The following is a 24977-nucleotide window of genomic DNA, read 5'->3' as shown; positions in this document are numbered from 1 at the left end:
ATGACGCGCTCACATAGCCACTTTGGGTTGGCAATGTTGGTCTGCATGTTCTCACACTCTCCGTCACCGTCTTGACAACTACATGCTGTTAATCATTTACAAGGTCCTCTGTCTCAGCTATGCGAGCCTCAAGCTCCATTATGTTGTGCTCTGTCTCATGCTGGATGATGCGGGGAATGTGAGGCTGAAAGTGAACTGGATCAGGCTGGGGGGGGGGGCAAAGTTATCACTCAGCGTAACGCCGTGCCTCTCAATGTGGTCCTTTAGCTTGAGCAGCACTTGACTCACAATGCCTTCATCTGGCTCATTCACACCTGCAGCATGCATGAGGTCCTCACACAGCACACACTTGTGCCTTTCTCATAAGTGCTGGGCCAAATGCAACGTTTGCAGCCTCCTCCATAACAGAATTCCCCTCCTGATCACTGGCAACAATGCCAGGCGTGATGCAGGCTGCCAGATAGGTCTCCTATGACCTTATCGCCAACACGTCGAAGGTCCTGGAAGCATGTTTGCCTAGGCACGCGGTACAGTAGGATGCAGAGATAGTACAGCCCTAGTTCATATTGCGTCACCTCATCATGTCACAACGCCTCTCGCGTCTCCTCATCTGGCATGTCCAGTCTGACCAAGCACTGGTCCCTTTTCAAGGTATTTGTACAGGTAATTCACACTGGTGACAGCACACACAATCTCAAGGTTGATGTGAGCATCGTACCGAAGTAGAATATATGCATTGTATGGCACAACCCATGCATTGTTGACTGTTGACTGCTTCTGCCCGTCTCTTGTACAGATGATAGGAGTCGTCAGAGAAGCTTGTCTTCTCTCGCAGGACTTTGGGATAGTCCTTTGTAGACTTTCTGTCTGCCATGCAGGGGACATTGTTTCATTTCCCACATGGACCGTGAATCATGTGTGATGTGACGATGCGATGTAGTTCCAGGTTTGCGTCTTTGTTAGGAATCTTGGCAGTGATCATGAGATCAATATCTGCTGAGGTCCTGGGTTTGTCGCAAGGTACCATGGTCAGGAAGGAGCATGTGGATATGTGGAAGATGGCGCTTTTGCGTTTCCTTCACCATCACGTAGGCGTCTACGTGCCCCAAGATCTCATGCTTGAGGAGGTCTTTGAGGAGTGCTTCCACCTTGAGCGATGTGGTCTCTGATTGGCTGGCTGACCCTCAAAAAGCGATCCTGTAATTTCCAGCCACTTGGGGTTGCAGGTGAAGGTCAAGAAGAAGTCAAGTTTTCCCTTGATTCGGACCAAGGCTATCACATCCTGGAACTCCTTGGCATGCCACTGTGGTGACCATAAATTGACGGCAGCAAGATGGTCAGGCGTCCAGGTATCACCTCAGTGTCACTGTTCAGGACATCAACAATGACTTTGTACTTTTCAGCCTCGATGGACTTCTGGTTGTAGCGGATCCAGGTGAGCCGGTGTGACAAAAGTTTTGCCATCATGTCACATACATATTGCTGTGGCAGTTTACCACCATGGTGCAGTAGATTGTGATGAGCAGGGTCGTGCACTTGAAGATGGCAGTGGTAGAAGGATGTTGGTGTAATTCCTGCCAGCTAAGTGCGATACCCCTGGGAACCGCAAGGCAGCAGAAGTACATATGATAATGGGTCATATGCTGGATGCATGGCGAAATTCTTCATTCAGACTGCTGCAGCTCATGGGCAGGACCATGGAAGTAGATCTGGGCAAAGAGTGGGATATGACCAGCAATGTAATGATAAACCTTACCTTGTATGCACACCCCAGGATTGACACAGGATTGATCGGTTGTAGAAATCCAAGATTACATCAAATAGCATTAAAGAATTGCAGATCAGAGTGTCAGTAGTTTTTAATAATTTCATCTAATACTGTGCATTTGTTAAATATAGTTTTTGTGCACACACACACACACTGCCTTCTCACCTCGACTCACCCGGCACATCTTCACCACCTGCACATATGGATTGTGTAAATTAGCAAAGTCTGGAAATAAAGCCAGTCACAGCTATTGCACAATCGCTACACTCCATACCCTCATTATCAGTCCTGCAGGCCAAGCATAACAAAACGGACATAAGAAATGTGTTCACCTGTCAAACTTCCATCTTTAAATGATATCCCAGGATGGGGGATACCACTGATTGACGCGGCTATTTGAAGGTGTGAAATAATCAGTATGATTGCTGCAAACATATAAATACTGCGGTGACACTCGTGCGTAATGCTGCATGATGGATGCGCTAGCACTGATTTCCTGGCCCACGTTGATGACTGGCTAATATGCTTATTTAGATTCCCTAGAGCTGTGCTCTTGGATCTATGTGCTGAACTGGGTCCAGCATTAGACCTGCCTTCCTCTCGGCTGTTGTTGCCATGATTCACCGTAAGCTGGCTCATTTATATGCAACAATATTCATGTAGTGCTTTGCATTGACCAATGTCGGCATGTAGAGTGCTGGATATAGGTTATTTATAGAAAGTTTTTTTTTTTTTTTTCATTTTCGGCTTTTGTGCGCACATACACTTGCGAGCATATACTGTAAAATGTAGTGTAGAGGGTTGAACAGTCTGAGTAATGTTTTTTTTGGTTTACAGAAACTTTGACAATGTCTAAAAATTTATGAAATAATTTTATTATGTAGAAATACTTAGGGCTGTTGACTTGAGCGGTATCAAGGTATAAAGAAATCCCGAAGGTATGATTTAGAATACTGTCAAAAATACAGACGATACGGAGATGTTGTATTGAGGTGGCGTATTTTAATGTACGCCTTCAATGTAGGCAGGCGAAGTCGCGTGATACTGCCTGACATCATCTTCAACGCAATAACCTCCTTTCACTTTTTCAGCAGTTGGGAAACAACACACACATGGGAGCTACACTTTGGTCATGAGAAGCTGCAGCCTTTATTCACTGACAAACTGTAACCTATACTGTACATTTACTGCTGAACTGCGAGTGGTGGGGACAATGTTTTGGGTTTAGTGTCAATGATAACGAAACTGTGTGCACATCATCTCCGTTCACCCCACTGATGTGTCGGTATCTGCCACGGCCACAAGTGTCACAGGGTCCTCCAGCAAGAATCTATGGAAGAAGGGCGCTTATCAGAATCAGAATCAGAAATACTTTATTGATCCCCGAAGGGAAACTCTTTGTTACAGTAGCTCGCCTTTACGTCAGTGCACACAGGAGAAAGTACTAGCAAAAAGTATAATACACTATAAAACACTATAAAAACAGGTCAGAAAATAAATTAAGTACCAGGTGGGTATAAGTATAAGATAAAATAGTGTGAAGTAAAAATAGTGTTATTTCCTATCTAGTCATTATTCTATGGGCCATAAGTATTTAAACCCAGCAAGACTTGTCTTATTAGGCAAATTGCATATTAGACACACAGCATTGTAGGCTAGACAATGCCATACATGCTACAATGATTTCTATCACCAGCACCTCAGCTTTTACATTTTTTTAAATTTAGTTTTTTTAACACAAATACCGTCAAATACCTTGTTTTGTCCAAAAAACTGTCAGAAACCCAAACATAGTCAAGTTACATCATATAAGACAAAGAAACAGAAAACCTTAACATTTGATGAGCTGGAACATGGAGCATGTTTAAAGTCAGTCATGATTGACACTTTGACTTGTGGTTTTTAATGCCTTTCAGCTGCAAATATCTGCAGTAATCTACATTCTTCCTCTGCAGAAAGACATCGGCTCCAGGCTGATGCCAGCCTTCAACACCCCATCCAAGATTCCCTACTCCGATGTGAACATCGGGAAAGGCACAGCCCACCCCCCTCGCTGGACTTCAGACAGCACTGTGGCCGAGGTTACAAGCATCCAGCTGGAGTTCAGAGAGCTCAGCCGCCTCACCCAGGAACCACGGTACCAGGTAACTGACCAAGAGATACATCCATGCTGATCCAGGGTCTGCCCAGAAAGTTTTAAGAATGGCACTTAGGCTCACCTTTCCATTTAAACAAAATAACTGGCATGCTCAAATACAATGTTTTAAATGTGATGGGTACCGACCCAAAAATCACAAAATGCCAAATGAAATTGTCAGCACTCGCAAATAGTATAATACTTTTTAATGTTGCACAGCAGCAGAAAGAAACGGACGCGATTCAGCTGTCGGCTTTCCTCAGCATTTCTGAGACATTTGTAGGTGTGACCCCTATTAAACAGCCTGGAACCAGCTGATATACATCATAAAAAAAAACAATCAAAAACCAAATCGTCAACACATCAATCAACACATCATCAACAGACAAATAGTAGTGAGAAAAATAATGTTTTAATAATGTTTTCTTCAAGTCATAAGGGGAAATACTATCGCACACTATTGTTGCAACAACCAGGCGAGAGGCCCAATCATTTACACACAACAAGAAAATACAAGAAAATACATGTACCTTAACCTTAATAGGAAATATGTATGTATATGTGTGTGTGTGTGTGTGTATGTATATATATATATATATATATATATATATATATATATATATATATATATATATATATATATATATATATATATATATTATATTATATGGTCAGAAAACATTGGCATATTATGCCTAGTGACCCCGTTGTTGGCCGAGAGTTTAACCCTCCCATATTCGCCACTAAGCAATCGAGTAATTTGAGGGACAGGCTTGTGAAGACGGATCTCTATGTCAGACCTACGCATGTTTTAAGCTCTCTTTCCCCAGGTAATGTTTCATCTTTGAACTGTAATTCTATGATTAAAGCGGACACATTTTCACATCTCCACACAGGCAAACAAATATAAGTCGGGTAGTCACATGTAGGACCACACATGTGGTCTACCTATTGAAATGTCCTTGTTGTGCTATTTGACAAGACAAAAAGGGAATTAAGAGTGAGGATTCCTGTGCATAAGAGTATTATTAGAAATAGGGTTGAGAGGTCTCCTGTAGCCAGACACTTTTATTCTGCTGGCCATGAAGTTTGTCTGTTACGGTTCATGGGAACTGTGGTGGTTAGGCCACTGTTGAGGGGAGGAGATAGGGAGAGGAAACTTCTCCAAAGGGAAGCCTATTGGATACATTACTTAGAGACTGAGTGCCCTGGGGGCTTAAACAATGAACTGTTTTGTTTTATGAATATAGATAGATATTAATGATATACTGTATATATATTTGTATTTCTTCTAAAGGTTATGCACATGAGGGGTTTACATATTTTCTTGTTGTTAGTGTGTAAATGAATGGGTCTCTCGTCTGGTTGCAACAATAGTGTGCAATAATATTTTCCCTTATGACTTGAAGAAAAAAATTACTATTTTTCTCACTACTATTTGTCTATTGATGATGTTGTGTTGATTGGTGTCTTCTATATTTGTATTTCATATGAAGGTTCTGCACATGAGTTAACGATTTGGTTTTCGGTGATGTTGTTTTGATGAACTGTATCAGCTGATGATTTCTATCAGCTGGTTGAAGACTTAAATAATTACTCAAGTAATTATTTCAGTCCTACATTAAGCTGAAAGGACAACTGAGGCTGATGAATTACAGCTGAAGCTGACAAAGTACCAATGAGCCAAGTGTGGCTGAGCCTAACAAGCTGAGAGTCTGAGATGGGCAGAAATTGACAGCAAGGCTAAAGTTTTACTTTTTTTCTTTTTTTGCTTCCTTTGTGGTAAGGATCTAGGAGTTGCTAAACTGTCTCGCCATTGTTTTATCCATCCAGTAGTTTTGTTTTCTGGTGTGTCATTAGCATTACAGCCTTGCCGGGCTGCTAGTGTGGCTATTGACCGTACAAAATTGGAAAACGTCTTGTGTACACTGGTAGGGTTGGGCCAATGTAAAAAATTTCAAACCAGTTTCATATTAAGCCAAAGACAGGACCGGTAATACAGAATTTTACCTCTACGTGTCGCACGTGACTCAGCTGCTCCCGAGTGTAACGTAATGAGAGCCCATTAATGATGAGTTTTCCACAACACATTCCTGCAAATGTTAAGAAATGAAGGGTTTCTCTCCACTGAAACGCAAGAGGTTATTTAATTTGAAACGGATACAGGAAGTGTTGATTTTGTATTAACGGTGTAATGCAGTAACTTTAACAGGGCAAACGGTAGCGGATCAAAACAAGGCTTCATACTTACCTTTCAGTCTACTACGTTACTGAGCATGAGTGACATGACGGTTGTCAGGGACAGGGTTATATTAAAAAGGGAAAATGATGGGTTCATTGTTTATTAACTTTCCAGCAATGTATTTCATAAACTAGTTAGGAACTTACCATGAAGACACCGCTTGACTCCGCACCACCCTCTGCTCAGCTGTGATGCGTACTCTGCTACATGTGCTGTAGTGACGGCCCACATTTCCCATTATGCCTAGTGCTGGACTGAGTAGTAGAAGTTTGCTGTTTTGTGTTCCCAAATGCAAATGCTACTTTTGTTAGTGTTTGTAATGCGTCTGTTCAGAACATGGTGGTTTATGTTGTCATTTTTGTGCTGGTTTATAGTTTTAACCACAGGTGGCAGTTACATTTCTTGAGCCCAGCTGTATTTTACTACTGTGTTTCTTGAATGTCATTGAAGGTTTGACATCACTGAGAACTGCTTCTTGTCTATTTTTATTGGCCATGTCTCACAATGACAAATGCCGGTTTAGTCGGTTCGCATAAAATTAAACTGGTTTAAGCTCGTACACTGGACCGGACCGGATCGGCAAAACCGGAAACCAACACAACCCTATAGACCGGGTCCGTTAGCTTTATCTAGTTTGATCTTGTATGCATTGATACTTACTTGGTTTGATATCAGCTGCTGCTTTCGTTGCTTTGCAGCAGCCATGGTCATCTCTTCCATCGGGCTGTGGCTAGCTGTCAACTACAGGCTAATAATTTCGTGGGTCACAAGAGATGGGCTACATTCGAACCCAAGAAGCCTTGTTAACATGGTACGTGTCTTAGCCCACAGAGCCGCAACGATTCCCCTTAAAAGCAAGTTTTGAGAAGACACACTGATTCTATTTGCATGAGATTCTAAGGCAACTATAGTATCGGTCACTGGAACACTCAAATCCAAGTCACCTTCCATTTAATCTGATTTCAGCAGCACCTAAAACCCAGTTATGTTTAGTCATATAGTTGGTTGCAGTGATTACTGCAGCCCAGAATGACTGAATTTGCAGCTTTTCTGAAAAAATGAAAAACAAATTGTAGAAAATTGTAGTAATATTTAAAAATTGCAATGGGCTACCAACATTTTCAGATTATTGCATGTTGAAAAGGGCAATGATTGATAAATAACTTTTTTTCTGGACACTGGTCCTTCACACTGGTTTCTGCAATACAAATCCATTCCGTAGTTGCTTTTTTTTCACCTTTTAGTTAGGAGCTTCACAACGAGGGCGTAGTATGCACAGGTTTTCGCTCTCAATCCCTCAGATCACACCCCCATCCATGCAGGCACATTGACTAACGGTAGGAGATGTTAGTGAAACAACAAGGACATGATTCCTCACTGGCTTCTCACTCACAAACACTAACAATTGTTTTTGTTGGAGCATACAACCCACCCGGAGGTGCTTCTGCCAGGATTTGTTTTTGCCTATTGCCAGACATTCTTCCGACTTGGCTTGATCCTTTCCAGAAATAATGCAATGATTGGACAACATTGCAAGCTGATATAAATAATGCTTGGTTAAATTTTTGTTAATTCTTGCAACTGCACGATTTAACACAAATTTGCAGGGAAAGGACAATGAGGGTGTATCAAATACACTTGCTAGAGTGTAGAGAATACTGTATAGAGAATATAAGAGAGCAGTATAAATAGGAGGGTGTGATGATGAATCATTATTTTTTCAGACAATTGTATTACTCTCTGTATACAGGAAGCAGCTGTGCCAAATTTGATGGCAGATGCCAAGAATTGCTCCCCTAATGGAGAGGAGAGTCCAGACTGGCTTTTTCTAGTAGGAAAATACCATTGTTGTTCTGGAAGATACACAGCACCTGGTTTTGATCTTTTGAAAAAAAAAAAGATAGCAACATATTTCTCCTTTCCACCATCAAATAATTTATTCAAGCATGTTTTCTGCTGTTTTTTAGGGTGGGGTCGTACTATACAGCAGGGCTTCCGTCAGGAGAATGTTTAGTGAAGAAGTGTATTATTTTGTGTTGATTGTTGACCAAATTGGTTTTGAACAAAATATGCACTAAAGCACAATTAGTTAAATGTTAGGTACTCATTATTAATATTCACACCTATTTAAATTTTTCAGGGCCCGAGAAATGATTTTTTATTTGTAGGTGTTGTACGACTAAATTAATTAATTATGGGGATTGTGGAAACTCCCAATGTGCGCTGGAATTTTTAAATCTATATTGCAGAAAGATAATTTGTTAAATCTGTTGGCAAGGTAGTGTTGCTTTGGGTATTTATAATTTGTCTTCTTGTAATTTTAGAATTTATTTCGGTCAAGTTACTTTGAGTCATTAAATAAATGTCACAAAAATCCCCACATATTAACTTATCTGACCTCTGACCTTGATTTTCCAGGCTGCTGTGGCTGAGGTTATGAAACAGGTCCAAAAGCAGGACGGCAAGCTGGATGGTCTCGTGCCTATGTTCATCAATACAAACAGTGGACAGTTCACCCATCAAGGCATCTACACACTGGGAGCCAGAGCAGACAGCTACTATGAATACCTGCTGAAGCAGTGGATCCAGGGAGGCAAGAAGGAGAACCAGTGAGTTGGATTGAAGAGACCCAGTATTCACTTTCACATGAATGAACATGACCATATGAAATTTTATACCTTAAAGAACAATACCAGTAAAGGACCAGTGCTTTTGAACAATCAGCCCAGTAAGTTCTATGTGCCTACAATTTACATTACTGACCATTTCCTAATTCATGCAAGTGAAGCTGTCAATTTTAAATGCGTTTTTCTTTCCTTACATTGGCCCATTGGTTTCAGTTCACTTTAGTTTAGTAGCTATCAAAATCAACTTGCAGAGACTAGAAACTTGCTCAAGTTAGCCACTGCATCATAATGAAACACACGTCCTCAATGTTTTTCGTCAAACTGGTCTGGTTTGGTTAGGTGCCTAAGGGCATAGAACGTTATGATGGAAGTATATGATGGCCATTCCCATGCTTAACTATGTCTCATAAGTTGTTGCAGCAGTTTTTGGGTTGATACCATTTGTTACAAGATGTGGTGTGAAATTTGACCATTTTTGATCACTCAAATTGATAACAATGGTCAAAAATCCCTCCAAAATACCACATTAAGACACCAAGACCTTGAGGATAGGGGTGGCCAATATGACCTAAAATTGAATGAAAATGAGATATAGGCCTACATGTGTTTTTGGAGGAGTAGCCAGCCCCAAAATGTAGGCTAATTAGTAAATGTAATATGATTCATTCTCAGATTTAGACAAGTGGTAGGATTAGGCATCTCAACAGCATTTATTTGGCAGAACCCAAAGTATATAAGTACAATAGTCAGTATACCATGGGACATGTCTATCAAGTACATTTACATACGACAGAAACACACACACACACACACAGTAGCAGCTGTGGTCTGACTCTGTCACCAGATTCGTCACACATTTTATATCTACTGCGGCGAATATGATTGTATAAGTAAACACTACATCACAGCCACCTACCAAAAATGAAATTTAATCTGCTGTTAGGTGAACACAATGCTTGGACGGGTACGGGAACCAGTTAGGATGTAACATCGGCAAGAGCAGAGGGGGCTTTCTGAATAGGTCACTAAATTTGTCGCTAGTTGCTTTTTAGAAATAAAGTCGCTAAGAGGTTCTGAAAATTTACTAAATCTAGTGAGAAAGTTGTCAAGTTTAAGTGTCAAGCAACACTGCGTGCGTGTGTGTGTGTGTGTATGTGTGTGTGTATTGAGGAGCTGCCTGAGCCCCACAGTTAAACTCGACACAGAAAGCAGACAACGGGAGGACAGAAGCAGCACGACCAGAGATGACAGAAAAACGTGTCTCAGCATTGTTTTTTTCTGTTCATTCGGCTTAGGTGCTATGAAAAAATGCTTAAGCACTGCGCCCCAAGTCTTATAATGGTAGGGAAAACCCTGCTGTTTATTCTGGCATTATGTTGGCTAAAATGTAGGGAATCACAGGAGTGCCATAAAACACAATAAATCTGTAAAAGAATAAGAAAATAAATGTGGAAATATAAAGAGAAATAAATAAAATTAGTTAATAAAAGAATGTGGAAATATAAAGAGAAATAAATAAAAGAATATATAAATGGGAAATAAAAAGACAACAAAATATAAAAGAATAATAAGCATTTTCATTTATTTTCATATTTGTTTTTTCATTTATTTCTGTATATAGTTATTTAGATTTTTTTAATTTTATATAACACTTAATATGCCAGGAAAGTGTAGATTTAATCCAGCATGGCTGGAAATTGATCTTTATAGTGATTGGTTTTTGACTGCTCTGTTTTATACCAACGACTGACTCCTCACTCCTAACCTGCAGCAAGTGATCAACAACTGCTAGGCTTAGCAGTTAACTAAACTAACTAGGTATGTGCTGGTGGAACACGAGTGCTATACCGCTCAGGGATCGGCATATGCTACAGAACCACTAGTGGCATGCCATCAGCCACTTTTCGATCTCGGCATCACTATATTACAGTAAAGTTAGGCTACAGGCTCCCGACTGACATAGCAGACCCTGGGTGACTAACGTTGTGAATTAGTGAGCAACCAGCAGTAAACTTAGCTAACTTTAGCTACTAACTTACTTTGCTAACATTAGCTTAGGTTGTTAGCAAGCTACTAACTTAACCCGGCCTGCTAGCATTAGCTTATAATGCCTCTGTAGATAAACACAAAATGCCAACAACCGCCCTACTGTAATAAACTAATGTCTGAACTCTAGGTTGGGCATATGGATAATATCTGAGGTAGAAAGCAACTTACCGATCCATAAACAGTGTTAGCATGGTCAAAGTTAAGTACTGGCTGTTAAACCGTTACCACATTCACACTGTGCATGCACAAGTCCATGGTGCATCTACATCCTGTTGTCCGTGCTAAAAAAACAGCTCTCACCAAGGTTGGATTCTCATATGTGCAGGAATTGACTACTCAGCCTGGAAAGGAAGACCAAATCAAGTTGATTGACAGCTTGGCCCTTTAAGCAAAAGCAATAGGGAAAAGAATGAAGAAAAATAAAGGGATAAAAGTAAATAAATTACATTATATATAAAAATAAATACATTCATATAGAATATACAGAAGTAATTTATATGCAAAAAATAAATATAGAAATTAAAAATAGAAAGAAATAAATATATACAGAAATAAATGAACAACAAATTAAAATAAATGAGAATGCTTATTATTCTTTTATTTTTTGTCTTTATATTTCCACATTTATATATTCTTTTATTTTTCTTTATATTATTTTCTTATTTATTTATTTTTATTTCTCTTTATATTTCCACATTTATTTTCATATTCTTCTACAGATTTATTCTTTTTTATGGCACTCCTGTAATTCCATAAAAATGTTGGTGACATTCTCATGTAAACAAACACATATGTAAACACAACAGGCAATTTCGAGGTCAGCAAAAATGATCAAGGTCATGTCCATATATCGTAAGATAAGTTGATAACGTAATTATCGTGACAGGCCTAGATGAAAGATTAATAAACTGGAACAACAATCCCCTGCTGACACTCAGCACTGCTTAAGTGCATAGGCTTAGATTAAGCTGCTTCGAATGTCTGAATTATTTGTTGGAAGTGTGTTTTTGTATCACTTCTGGGTTTTGGTCTGGGTTGGCATTTATGTTGGATTCAAAGGGGAATATATTTGATATTCAAGCTTCAGGCATTGAATTAATCATTACGTGAAGGGGGTGCCCTGGTAGCTCACCTGGTAGTGTACCACAAGGCTGAGTCCTCACCGCAGTGGCCCAGGTTTGAATCCGACCTGGGCCCTTTGCTGCATGTCATCCCCTCTCTCTCTCTCCTCTGCCTTTCCTGTCTTTCTCTACTGTCTCTATCACAAATAAAAAAGCGAAAACGCCAAAAAAAAAATCTTAAAAAAGATTGTATGATTTTGTGTGTGTGTGTGTGTGTGTGTGTGTGTGTGTGTGTTTAGGCTCTTGGAGAACTATCTGCAGGCAATAGAGGGTGTAAAGAAGAACCTGTTGCAGAAGTCTTCACCTAATGGCCTCACCTTTGTTGGAGAACTCTCACATGGACAGTTCAGCCCTAAAATGGTCAGTAATATTCAAAACCACCCTCAAGGTTCTTCTGCTGGTCTGTACTTGTTTAATCTTAGTTGTGAACCTTCTCTTACCCTATCAAATGCAAATTCATTTTAATGTTCCCTCCTGTTGACCAAGTTGGTCTGAGTCTGTTCCAGTTTGGGTCAGTTGGTGTTGACAGTCAGCAGATAAATTCGAAAAGTGTGTGATGTTGAAAGATTGTAATGTACGTCTTAATGGTGGGTTATGCGATTCTAATCCAATACACATCTTTTTGTCAAATTCAGTGAATATCTCTTCACGGTCCGCTAGCTGTCCGTTCTCTGTGTGTGCCGAAAAAAAAATCCAGTGTTTGATCACAGCCCTGGCTCTGTAAATGGGAAATAAACAAAGTGGCTCAGACCGAGCCACAAAACACCATTCCAGCCATTCCAGCCATGATTTGTGTGTCAAGTAACGTTAAATGCAAAAACCACCTAGAATTTTTTAAATAGTAGATAATATTAAGTAGTAGTAGTAGTAGTTAATATTAATAAATTAATAATAATAGGAATGACAGCTATAGGAAAAATAATGTCAGTACTCGTAACAGAACCAATAACAATAACTGTAGTAGCAGTTGTCGAGCAGGAACACGGGGCAGCAAGTGGCCCACAACCACAGATCCAGTGTCTGCAGCTCCGGAGGCAGAAATACCTGCTGGATTTTACAGGGAGCCACTGCAGAGAAGCTAATATTGAAGAAATATGATCTCTTTTCCTAGTTCTTATCAGTACACATGCCTCAGCATTCTGGATCAACTGGAGAGTTTTAAGGGACTTATTCGGGCAGCCTGATAATAAGGAATTGCAATAGTCCAACCTAAAAGTAACAAATGCATGGACTAGTTTTTTGGCTTTTTGCAAGGTTGCGTAGGTGAAAGAAGGCAGTCCTTGAAGTTTGTTTCATGTGGGAGTTAAAAGATAAATCCTGATCAAAGATAACGCAGAGGTTCCTTACGGTGGTGCTGGAGGCCAGGGCAATGCCATCTAGAGTAACTATATCTTTAGATAATGTGTCTCGGAGGTGTTTGGGGTCAAGTACAATAACTTCAGTTTTGTCAGAGTTTAACATCAGAAAATTGCAGGTCATTCAGGTCTTTATGTCCTTAAGGCATGCTTGAAGTTTAGCTAACTGGTTAGTTTCATCTGGCTTTATTGATAGATATAATTGGTAATAATTGATAATAATATTGCCTAGAGGAAGCATATATAAGGTGAATAGAATCGGTCCAAGCACAGAACCTTGTGGTAGTCCATGCACGCCAAAGTTAGTCACAGAGGACTCACCGTTAACATGTACAAACTGAGATCGATCTGATAGATAGGATTTAAACCAGCTTAGTGTGGCTCTTTTAATGCCAGTCTCTGTAATAGGATGTGATGGTCAATGGTGTCGAACGCAGCACTAAGAAGACAAGTACAGAGACAAGTCCATTGTCTGATGCAATTAAAAGATCATTTGTAATTTTCAACAGTGCTGTCTCTTTGCTATGATGCACTCTAAATCCTGAACTGAAAATCCTCAAATAAACTAGTGTGATGTTCTGTGAGGGAGGGTGGCGCAGAGTGTATTTTCTTCCCTGGGGGTGCCCAAAACATTAATTTATGGCCTATAAAGCGTACGAACTGCATAAAAAGCATTACATCACTATTCAGTATTAAATCCATTTACCAGTCAAAATTAACACCTACATCACCACACAGATAACCACTATGGTTGAGCGAGTACTCAGCTGAAACGAGTATCCAATACAGATTATGTACTTTTTACAAGTATGAGTATCATCAAAGTAAAATATGTTTATCTGTACTCGTAAATATAGCAACTTTTATTAAAAATAAACTTAATAATCACTAAAAAAATTGCTCTGAAGCTCAATTCTGGGGCTGTTCTGTAAATAGTTCTCTAATAAATATAGCAACTTCTGATCAACCCATATCAATTTCAGGCTTAAATGAACAACTTCTGGTTAGTCCCACCTCCTTCAATTTAAGCACCACCCCTGCCCATTCAAGTACGGATATGAATATAGATAATTTAGTTAGTCACTCATCCCTAATAACCACACTACCATCAAACAAGTAAAATCAATACCAAAGCAAATAATCAGCACAAAAAAAATTATAAATGATACTTGTATCATATTTGTACAGCCAGGCTCCACAAACACGGACACACACAGCTCCCATATACACACATCATGCTCGGACTGGTATATTTGAAGCTACAAAAAAGTGACAAAGCACATTTGACTCACTACAGTTACACTAAAATCATAGGCAGGTCTTGAGCGACTGCCGTCGCTGGCACTCCAGTTTCTATTTATTTTAACATGCATTACTCTAGAGCCAATGAACCTATCAGTTCTAGCAGGCACGGACCTCTCCAGTTGCCTCTCCGTTAGCGCTGCTAAATTTATGCTCTTTACGTTTATTTTTACAAATATTACTTGTACTTTTTGTGAATATATTGGACAATGATAACATATTACTACGAGTACCTCATCAGAATAGGGAAATGTCAACTCACCACTTTGTAAACTCTCCTCCTGCCCACTCTGCTACCTGACCAGTAGAGATTTTCAAATGTAAACATTGGAGTAATCATCGAGGAAAAGGTGGAGGGTATAAACACCAACTACGATCGCGACCACATGGACAAGCGAAACCATCTCCGCGTCCGTCTCTGCATCCATCTCAACATCGGAGGAAACACAGAGGTAAACGTGGAGGAATTAAACACTAGCTGTGATCCCGGCCACATGGATATTCTCTGCCAAGCATCCTGCTAGCCAGTGTACAGGCGTTGGATAATAAACTAGACCTCCGTGCCCGCATCACTTTCAGATGAAACGGATGAAGCAGAGGTTAATGGATGGGTGTGTGCACCTTTCACACCTATCACCCTTTCTGAGCATGATGTCAGGAGGGTTTTCAAGCATGTGAACACCAAGAAAGCAGCAGGACCAGACGATATCAGAGGGCGGGTGTGCTGACCAACTAGCGCCGGTGTTCACAATAATATTCAACCTGTCCCTGGCTCAGTCTGTCATACCTAAGTGCTTTAAGAAGTCCACCATCATTCCTGTGCCCAAGAAAACAAGACCAGCCTGTCTGAATGACTACCGCCCAGTGGCACTCACCTCTGTAGTGATGAAGTGCTTTGAATAGCTGGTCAAGGATTACATCTGCTTCTCTCTACCTAACTCACTGGACCCATTACACTTTGCCTACCGTCCCAACCGATCACCGGAAGAAGTCAGGACAACAACCTACTCCTGATCGTCAGCAAGACTAAGGAGCTGATAGTGGACTTGGGGAAGAAGCAGGGAAGGAACTACGCCCCCCTTAATATCAATGGGTCCTCAGTGGAGAGGGTGGACAGCTTCAAGTACATTGGTGTCCACATCACAGAGGGCCTGACCTGGAGTTTCCACTCCAGCTTCCTCCTGTACTTCTCCTTGGCCTCCCTGATCTTCACCTTCAGGTCAGCCTGGATTGCCCTCACCTCCTCCCTATTACCATCGGTAAAGGCCCTCCTCTTGGCATTCAGGATGTCTTTGATGTCCTTTGTTACCCACGGTTTGTTATTTGGAGTGCAGTCCACACAGAAGTTAATGTAGCCAGTGATGCACTCAGTGAGCCCGTCAGTGTCCTCTCCATGAGGCTCACAGAGTGCATCCCAGTTTGTCACCTCAAAACATCCCTGAAGTGTCTAATAGGTCTCCCTTTGACCACCTCCTCACTGTCCTTGTGTTCGCAGACTCCCTTTTTAACCAGAGGCACATAGCAGGGTTTGAGGTGAACCAGGTTGTGGTCTGACCTACCCAAGGGGGGGAGGGGGGAAGAGCTCTATGCATCCTTAACGTTAGCATACAGCAGGGCCAGTGTCCTCTCCTCTCTAGTAGGACAACTCACATACTGGGTGAAATTAGTCAGTGTTGTTGAAACACTGACATGGTTGAAGTCACCCGAGATTAATATGAGTGGACTTAGGTGTGGAGTCTGGAGTTGTGCTATGGCGGTGTGAATGGTGTTGTCCTGGGTGCCATGCCTCTCGGCTTCAGCGCAATCAGCTGTTCCTTGGTGTAAACAATGTGGCCACACAGCTGTTCTGCAGGGGTGCCCTGACCGAGTAGCAGGAGAAGAAGTTTCACAGCAAAAAAAATACCAAAACACTCACTACTCTCATGTTCGTAAAGAGCGTAGCTTAAATTACACTTACACAAAAGTTACTCAAGTTTTATAAGAAAAAGGAAAGCTAAAAGAGCAACGGCATGTTGGCGCATGCATGCTGCCTGTTTCTAATATAAATTTTGTCATTCATTTAAGAGATGAAGATACTGTAACTAATCTACTAGGAAACTACAGAGATGAAACTATATTCAAATGAACTCATCATTTATTTATAAACTAATAATTCAGGTCAGTATGGGGGACCAGAATGTATATGTTACCTCAGCTCTCTGTTAACTCTGTTTGGTTTTTTCAGGACCATCTAGTGTGTTTCTTGCCGGGCACTCTGGCCCTCGGTGCTTACAACGGTCTTCCTGATGATCACATGGATCTGGCCAAACAGCTGATGGAGACCTGCTACCAGATGTACGTCCAAATGGAGACAGGCCTCAGTCCAGAGATCGTCCACTTCAACATGCATCAGGGCAGCACCAGAGACATAGACGTAAAGGTAGGTAGAGACAGTGCTGCAAGAGTGGGTACAGAGAGTTCCTTTCCTAATCATACAATAGTGTCCTTTTAAAAACTTACAATCTTGTACCTACAAACTCATTTGTGTCATTCTTGATAAGGGTATTGCTTGAATGCCTGGCGGGAAAAAATAAATGTGACCCAAACTTCCCACTGATCACATACATAATTGTTTGAGGATGTTAGGGGAAAATGTGACAGTAAACAATCCTGCAAAGATTTAGGAAGAGATTCTAAATCAAGCAGATGTTTAAACTCAATTAGCTGTTTGTGTCTCCTTTGTATTCTCTGTGATAGCTTGCAGACAGACACAACCTCCTGCGACCAGAGACAGTGGAGAGTCTCTTCTACCTGTACAGGTTCACCAAGGACCACAAGTACCAGGAGTGGGGCTGGGAGATTCTCCAAAACTTTAACAAGTACACCAAGGTCAGTAAAATGCAGGCTGTCTACACTGATCTGTGTGGATTAGATGAACTAAGGATCAATGTCTTAGGTGGGCTTCTGTAGGACATAATCATATCAAATGCAGGTCTGCTGTCTAATGCCCAGCTGTCTGGGGTCCCTCAGTGTGAAAGTGAAAGATAAATGATATGATATATGACATATGATTCATATGTCCAGATCTAATCCATATGTAAAAATGCTGTTTAAACAAACATTAAATAATTGCATGAACGGCATCGCTTCCCAACTTGTGTGACCTATTATGCATTCCTGTTTGTACAGTTTCGTTACACACAGTTAATGTGTTTTCCTTAGTTGATGGATGTCTAATGAAACCTTTCATACAGTGTGACCTGCTTACAGTAATGGAATTGTTTTTGTTATTCTCTGGAACTGGAATTTTCTACCATGACATATCATTTTGTTGTTGAAGTTTAACAGTGTCATCTCTGTTGCTTTTCTGTGTCCATATGAATGATTAGGAAAGCCATGTTCAGTGTAGTTGTCATCTCTTTGATCAGTTAAATTTGTGTAAAACAGTCCATCCACAGAGGTAGCCTTTTGAAGTTACCAGGGTTGGAAATTGCAGAGATGCTTGCTTTTAGATATTTCAATGATGACAGAAAGTGGCACCACTAAAAATTGTGTTTGCGTTAATGTAATAGATATTTTAAGGCTTTCCTATGTAGAGCCTTGAAATATGGTGGGCTGGAAAGGAAATTCATACTAATAGCAGCTGAAACTGATTAATTCTTGCAGACTGCCCGCTGCCACCAGAGGAAATTGTCTGATTAAGTCTGGAAGAAAGCGTAAAATTTGCAGCACTGTTTAAAACAGTTTTAGATAAGACAACTTTGACATTCTTATCAACATTTCATTAACCGTTGAAGACAATAAAAACAAGGTTGCACTTTACAGTTGACTTGCTGTGTAGAGCCACCCACTGACCTGGCTACCTAACCTGAACCCAACAGATCCTGACAAAGTGTTTGGTTTCAGGACGTTTTGTTGCATAAAGGTTAGGCTTCAGGCTTGGAAAAGAGACAGCTTGGCAGTCTATTGCAAAGCATTAGCTTCACTAAATAAACTAGATAAAATAAAACAAATATTATATCCTCTGGTTTGGGGTCTGATTCAGGTCTCAAATGTAGCCGATTAAAAGTTTAAATGTATTAAACTGATCATATTGAATGACCTTAATTTTGGTAAGAGGAAGGAGCAGGTTTACACTCACTTCTGGCTATCAGAATAAAATCGGCGTTCATATTAAATAACAGAATCTAACTTACGTTAAATCAGGGTGTCCGCGTGGTCTGAAAAAGTATTAAATCAATTCAATATCAATTTAGCTACATCATCAGGGATGTGATTTTTCCGGATTTATACAGAATTCCCGATTTTCCGACCTGAAATTGTGACCCATATGGTCACACTAGCTGCTCCGCATGTTTGAGCGAGGGCGGGGCTCAGCTCCTACACACACAGCAGACAGCAGAGCAGAGAGGCCGCTGTGGAGACACTGAACCCGGTGAAGTGAAGGTAACGCTGACAACTCAAGGAAAAAGTAGAAAAAGTCAAAAAGTGATTTATTAATTTTTTTCCCCACCTGCTCTGTTACAATCACAGAGCGCTTGTTAAGCTAATAGCTAATTGTTACGAACAAGCTAAAATGAAAGCTGTCTGTATGTAGCCTAACTGTGTTTGCCACAAATAATAAAATTTTCTTCATTCTTTCTAAACTTCACTCAGTATTTTGATGTCAGAAATATTTATTATTATTATTATTATTATTTATTTATTTTACTGACATTTTAGATTTGTCTCCAGTGAAATATAATTGAGCTAATATAGTGACTTTGCTGTTGTGAACTTTACTGCTGCTACTCTAGAAACAATATTTAGTTACATTTAAAATATAAATTGTACCGCTTGTAGGGCCAGTAGAAATTTTGTTCGGTGACAAGGCAGCAGGATGAATCCTGAGGTGTACAGAGCAATCCTCTGCTCAGGTTAAACCCTCAAATGTAATTGGACGACGCATCACACTGCAGCAGGACAATGACCCAAAACGTACTGCCAAAGCGACCAGAGACTTTTTCCAAGACCAAAAAGTGGAATGTTCTTGAATGGCCAAGTAATTCACTTGACCTGAATCAAATAGAGCATGCATTTCACTTGCTGAAGGCAAAAAGCCGCCGAAACAAGCCGGAATTAAAGACAGCTGCAGTAGAGGCCTGGCAGACCATCACCAGGGTGTGGTGGTCTGTGGGCCCAGACTTCAGGCACTCATTGACTGCAAAGGATTTGCAACCAAGTATTAAATATGACAACTTTATTTAATATTATGTTAATTTGTCCTGTTACTTTTAGTACCTTGAAATGTGAGGTCTGTGTATAAAAATGGTTGTAATTCCTGCACCGTTCACCCAATATTGCTGTCAGTACCCTACAATACAGCTGTCTGCACTGAAAGCATATACTTATATATATATTTGCTTGTTTTATTTCAAGTCCATTGTGGTGGTATACAGAGCCAAAATAACAAAAATTGTGTCATTGTACAAATACTCATGGAGCTGACTGTATATATCATAACACAAGACAAAAGACCAGCAATGCAGTAACAGCATGATATTTTCACTGCACTGCTTCCCTCAGTGTCCTTTTGCTTGAATGTTTATTTTTCCTGTTTTCTCACAGCAGTCCGGTCCAGTGTGTTATTAAGGAGTCAATCATACACTTCTTAAATAAGCCTTCTTAAAAAAACTAGTTTACATTGATAATCTTGTCAAGAACAACTTATCTCTATTTATCTCTATATTTGTATTTCCTCACAAATATCCTTCACTCCTGAAGAGTGTGTCATTTATTTAAAGGCAGTTTATTCCACCTATTAACTGTGACTGTGCTCATTTACATATTCAGTGTTAGTAAATACTACATTTTTGCATGCCTTTGATGGTAATTAGGGTTAGGTTTAATAAATCTCTAATCTCTGAAATATATTGAATGGATTGTGTGAATGTGGACAAATCCCTGTGCATTTCCCCTCAGGTTTCCTCCGGTGGCTACACCTCCATCAATAACGTGCAAGACCCGGACTACCCGAGCCCCCGAGACAAAATGGAGAGCTTCTTTCTGGGAGAGACCCTGAAATATCTGTACCTGCTATTCTCTGACGACCCCAACCTCATCAGCCTAGACCAGTATGTCTTCAACACTGAAGCTCATCCCCTGCCTATATGGCCTTCCACTGTGTGACACACACACACACACAGGAATTCAAATGGCAGATAAAACTGCATGTATAAACAAAGCAAACATCTCAGGGTTGGTCTAATACCAAGAGAATTCCTTCGTCTTCTGTTTCAGAATCAACAACCCTGAACACAGACCACAGATGGGAAAGCCTTTTTACCGATTGAATCAATTGTTTGCCACGCGCTAATAGCCATGGAAAAATGACAAGAGCCTGGTTCAGTTTGTGGCTAAGCCTTGTTTATTTATTTGAATTCAATTCAGTTTTATTTATATAGCGCCAATTCATAACAGAAGTTATCTCATTACACTTGTCCTACAGAGCAGGTCTAGACCGAACTCTAGACCCAACAAATCCCACCACGAGCCAGCGCTTGACTGGTCGTTTTCATTGCGTGGTCTCGTAGTGACAGTTGTATGCTGGAATGTTTCTGTCCTCCAACTGCCCATCAGCGTTAAAGGAAAATCTGATTGTGACTTGAATCGAAGATGTCTTAAGGGGAGGAGGAGTGTCGGGTTGTTTGCAAGCTGATACTGATATTTTCAGTGTAAAGCTGCTCGTAGCTTATATTTTGGTTACAGTTTTGCACATTCTATATCTAGCAAAAATGACCATTTTATGTCAGGAAAAAAAAAATTCAACTCAAGAACTTTCAAGTCTTTTTTTTTTTTTTTTTTTTTTTTACACCTGCATTGTATTCATTAAAGTGGAAAGGTTTCTGAAATGGCATCTAAACGATTATGGAACAAAGCCAGTATCCAACCCCCGCCTGCTGTAGCTACAACCTGACCGCTCTGCTGACATGTTTGCACATGGGTGTGACTCTTGCAGGGACACGAGAAAAAGCTAATTCAGTGTAATATAGTCATTAAGGGCTCTGGCTAGAACTGTTCTCTAATGCCCCCCCTCTTCTGCTGGAAAACAGGAACTAAAGCTGAACCTTACTGACAGGGCACGAGCCTGCCCTCAGTCCATGCATTGGCTGTCCCATGCTGCGTTCATGTCATACAGGAAATGTGACTACATGAAAATCCTACTCAGTCCCTTCAGCGGAGAAAACATTGCTTGGAAAGTGTTCACACCGCCACATGATTAATGGATGACACTGACTGGAGCTACGAACGTTTAACTGCTCTTAAGCAAGTGTGTTAACACAGTGTGAACACGTGGTCATGGCTTGGCGATTAACTCCGATCTGTGATGTCATGCACAAGAAAATGTTAGGTGTGTGGAATGATGTGTTACTGATAAACAATCCGACAGAAAACGGAAGTCTGGCATGGCTTAGGGAAATTTAAAAGTCGTTGCTCCTTCCAACTTTTCCTCACTTTATTCCCTGATGACATGAATGCAGCATCAGTCTCTACTCGCGACTCCGATGACCTCGGTCTGATTCCAGTTGTTGCCAAGCACCAGATTCACTTATGAACTGTGAAGCTTTTGTTTCGAGGACAGCAATGGGTTCTCAGCATCACTGATTTAAATGTTCTTGTGCTGAGAAGCTGCTCTTTTCACTGAATGTTTCATTTCTTTCTTCTTTTGCCATTTTCCTTGGTAAGGTGTAAAGTACATTTGTTTTTGTGAGAGAAATGAATTGTGAGATTTAAAATATAGACTTAGCGTAATATATTGATTTGTAGTGTATAATTGCAGCTACCTTAATACAGTGAGCTCTCTGTGTGCATTTTGTTTAGTTTTTGTAGTAGCAGCTTGCAGTCATTCCTTTAAATATTACCAGTTTACATCATAGCTCTACTTGTAGTTATTGTTGTTTTTAGGAATTTGTATGAGACCAAACTCATGTTGTACATTCTGTGTAATTTTTCCCTTGGTGTTGTCTCACTTGTGCCTTTTAATGTTGCTTCAGACAACATTCAAAAGACAACTGTTAACTGTCTGTTAATGTCCATTTCTATCCATTCCAGCTATTTTTACATGAGCATACATTTGCTACAGTAGATGGTCATTCTGATCACTGCAGATATGACTATTTTTGCAGTAGAACAATGAAATAAGGATTGATATTTTTCCAGAAGTCCCTCAAAGCAATCGTTAGGTTTATATAATGCTAGAAATCATGCCTATAAGGGCTGTGTGTGATCCCTCCCTGGATGTATTTCAGCAGAACTCCTAAGCCAAAGACTCGCTGAAAATCTTATCAACCCTGTTTGATTTTGTATGGGGGTTTTAACGAAAACACTCCAAAGCCACCTCTTTCAGGAAACAAAGGAGATATTTTCAATGCTTTTGATAACAATTTCACCAGTGTCGGTTTTGAAGGCTGATGCTAATGTTTTTAGTCTTTGATGACTGATTCACTTCTATTTTAGTTGCAGCCACCAAGCAGACTGCTTTTTACAACCAGATGTGACACGTCTTCATGTTCATGATCAGTTGTCATACGTTAACAGTGGCACCACCACAATGGACATTTAAGTGTACTTTTGCCAGAGTGGAACGACTCGAACCTCATTCAGACCATCAAATAAAGTGCAAGAGAAATACAAGCTGTAATGCAGGGTTTACAATCTTAACTCATCACATATTCGAAGAGTTAAAAGCCCGGCGCTCCATCTTGGAACAGCTGGTATAGTTAGGGGTGGGATTCCCCATTAGTCATTCATTTACAGGGCTCCTAATGAATTATGGGTACTGAATTAGATGTTTTCCAGGGCTTGAGAAGTTTGTTACTGTGCAAATAAATATACACTGCCATTTTCCATCATATTTTGGGTGAAATTATCTTTGGCTGTAGAGTGATATGGCCTATTTGATCGTCATATACTGTCATAGACTAACATGTTAAAACGGTCTGGTCTTGAAGCGTTTGCAGATACCGATGCAGTTACATATGAACTGTCGTTGTAGACTGACATGTAAATAGAAGAAACATTTACAGAAATACTCAAACCACTCATGCAGCATAATCATCTTCACAAATCCATCTGTATGCTCAGTGTGTTCCAAACAGCCATAGTTCTGCCAAAATATGACTATGTTCACAGCTTTTGACAGAGGTTTGAAGAAGCTGATGGACCGACTTGTCCCCATTTAGAATCCATTGAAACTGACTCCAGCTGTTCGGGGGTGTTTGATACTTACAAAGTACAAGACAAATCAGAAAAAGTTGGGGCGGTATATTAAATTAAAATTAAAACTGAAAACATGATTTGTAAATTATCTTTCACCTGTATTACATTGAAAACAATACAACAGCACACTATTTGATATTTTACCTCATGAATTTTATTGTTTTTCAAAATAAACACTTAGTTAAATTTTGATTCTTGCAGCATTATAACATGGCTTTACTGTCCCAACACTTAGGACGTTTAGGGACTGAAGACACCAAGTGATGACGCTTTTTGGGTGTAATTTTGTCGAGCTCTTCCTGCAAACGAGTCTGAAGGTGTGCAGCAGTGCGGGGCTTTGTTGTTGCATTCTGTTGGGGACAGGTTGGGGACAGGTCGGGACCCTCACCCTCGTCTTCTGCAGCCATGCCTTTGTAATGTGTGCAGGATGTGGTTTTGCATTGTCTTGTTGAAATATGCATGGGTGTCCCTGGAAAGGATGTCATCTTGAAGGCAACCTATGTTATTCCCAAGTCTCTGTATGTTTCTGCATTGATGGTGCCATCACAGAAGTGTAAGTTACCTTTGCCAAGGGCACTGACACGACCCCATACCATGACAGACTGTTGAGTCTGGATGGTCCTTTTCTTCTTTGGTCAGGCACACCCGGTGTCCATTTCTTCCAAAAAAGACCTGAACTGATTATGTCTGACCACAAAACACATTTCCACCGTGTGATGGTCCACCCAGATGCCTGCGCTTCTGGACACGCTTAACATAAGGCTTCTTCGTGGCACAGTAAAGTTTTAACTGGCATTTGGAGATGTAACTACGTATTGTAGTGCTTCACAAAGGTTTGCCAAAGTAATCCTGAGCCCGTGTGGTTATATCGCTTATCACAGATGAATGATGCAGTGTTGTCTGAGGGATCGGAGATCACGGTAATTCGAATGTCCTCGCCCTTTACACACTGAAATTCCTCCAGATTCATTGAATCTTTAAATTATGTTATGCACTGAAATATCCAAATCCCGTCCTATCTCTATGAGGAACATTGTTTTTAAACATTTCAATCATTTTCTCAGCCTCAGCCCATCTTTGCTCCTAAAGGACTTTGCCTTCTCCTGGATGCTGCTTTTATATTAAATCATAATTCCATT

General features: G+C 40.4%; 1 protein-coding gene across 2 annotated transcripts in view; it reads left to right on the top strand.

Moving 5' to 3' along the window:
- man1b1b (mannosidase, alpha, class 1B, member 1b) overlaps positions 1-23466 on the top strand; it is a 35589-nt gene extending 12123 nt beyond the window's left edge. For both annotated transcript variants that reach the window (XM_044195650.1, XM_044195649.1), the window contains exons 11-16: positions 3724-3912; positions 8566-8756; positions 12184-12304; positions 16826-17020; positions 17338-17469; positions 20542-23466. In XM_044195650.1, coding sequence (XP_044051585.1) covers positions 3724-3912; positions 8566-8756; positions 12184-12304; positions 16826-17020; positions 17338-17469; positions 20542-20748 — 1035 coding nt within the window. In that variant the 3' untranslated portion in view covers positions 20749-23466. The remainder of the gene's footprint in view (positions 1-3723; positions 3913-8565; positions 8757-12183; positions 12305-16825; positions 17021-17337; positions 17470-20541) is intronic.
- The last annotated feature ends 1511 nt before the right edge of the window (positions 23467-24977 follow it).

This window comes from Siniperca chuatsi, linkage group LG5 (genome assembly GCF_020085105.1).
Source record: "Siniperca chuatsi isolate FFG_IHB_CAS linkage group LG5, ASM2008510v1, whole genome shotgun sequence".
NCBI classification, from domain to species: Eukaryota; Metazoa; Chordata; class Actinopteri; order Centrarchiformes; family Sinipercidae; genus Siniperca; species Siniperca chuatsi.
The sequence above is the reverse complement of the archived record's forward strand: the minus strand, read 5'-3'. Positions and strand labels throughout refer to the sequence as shown.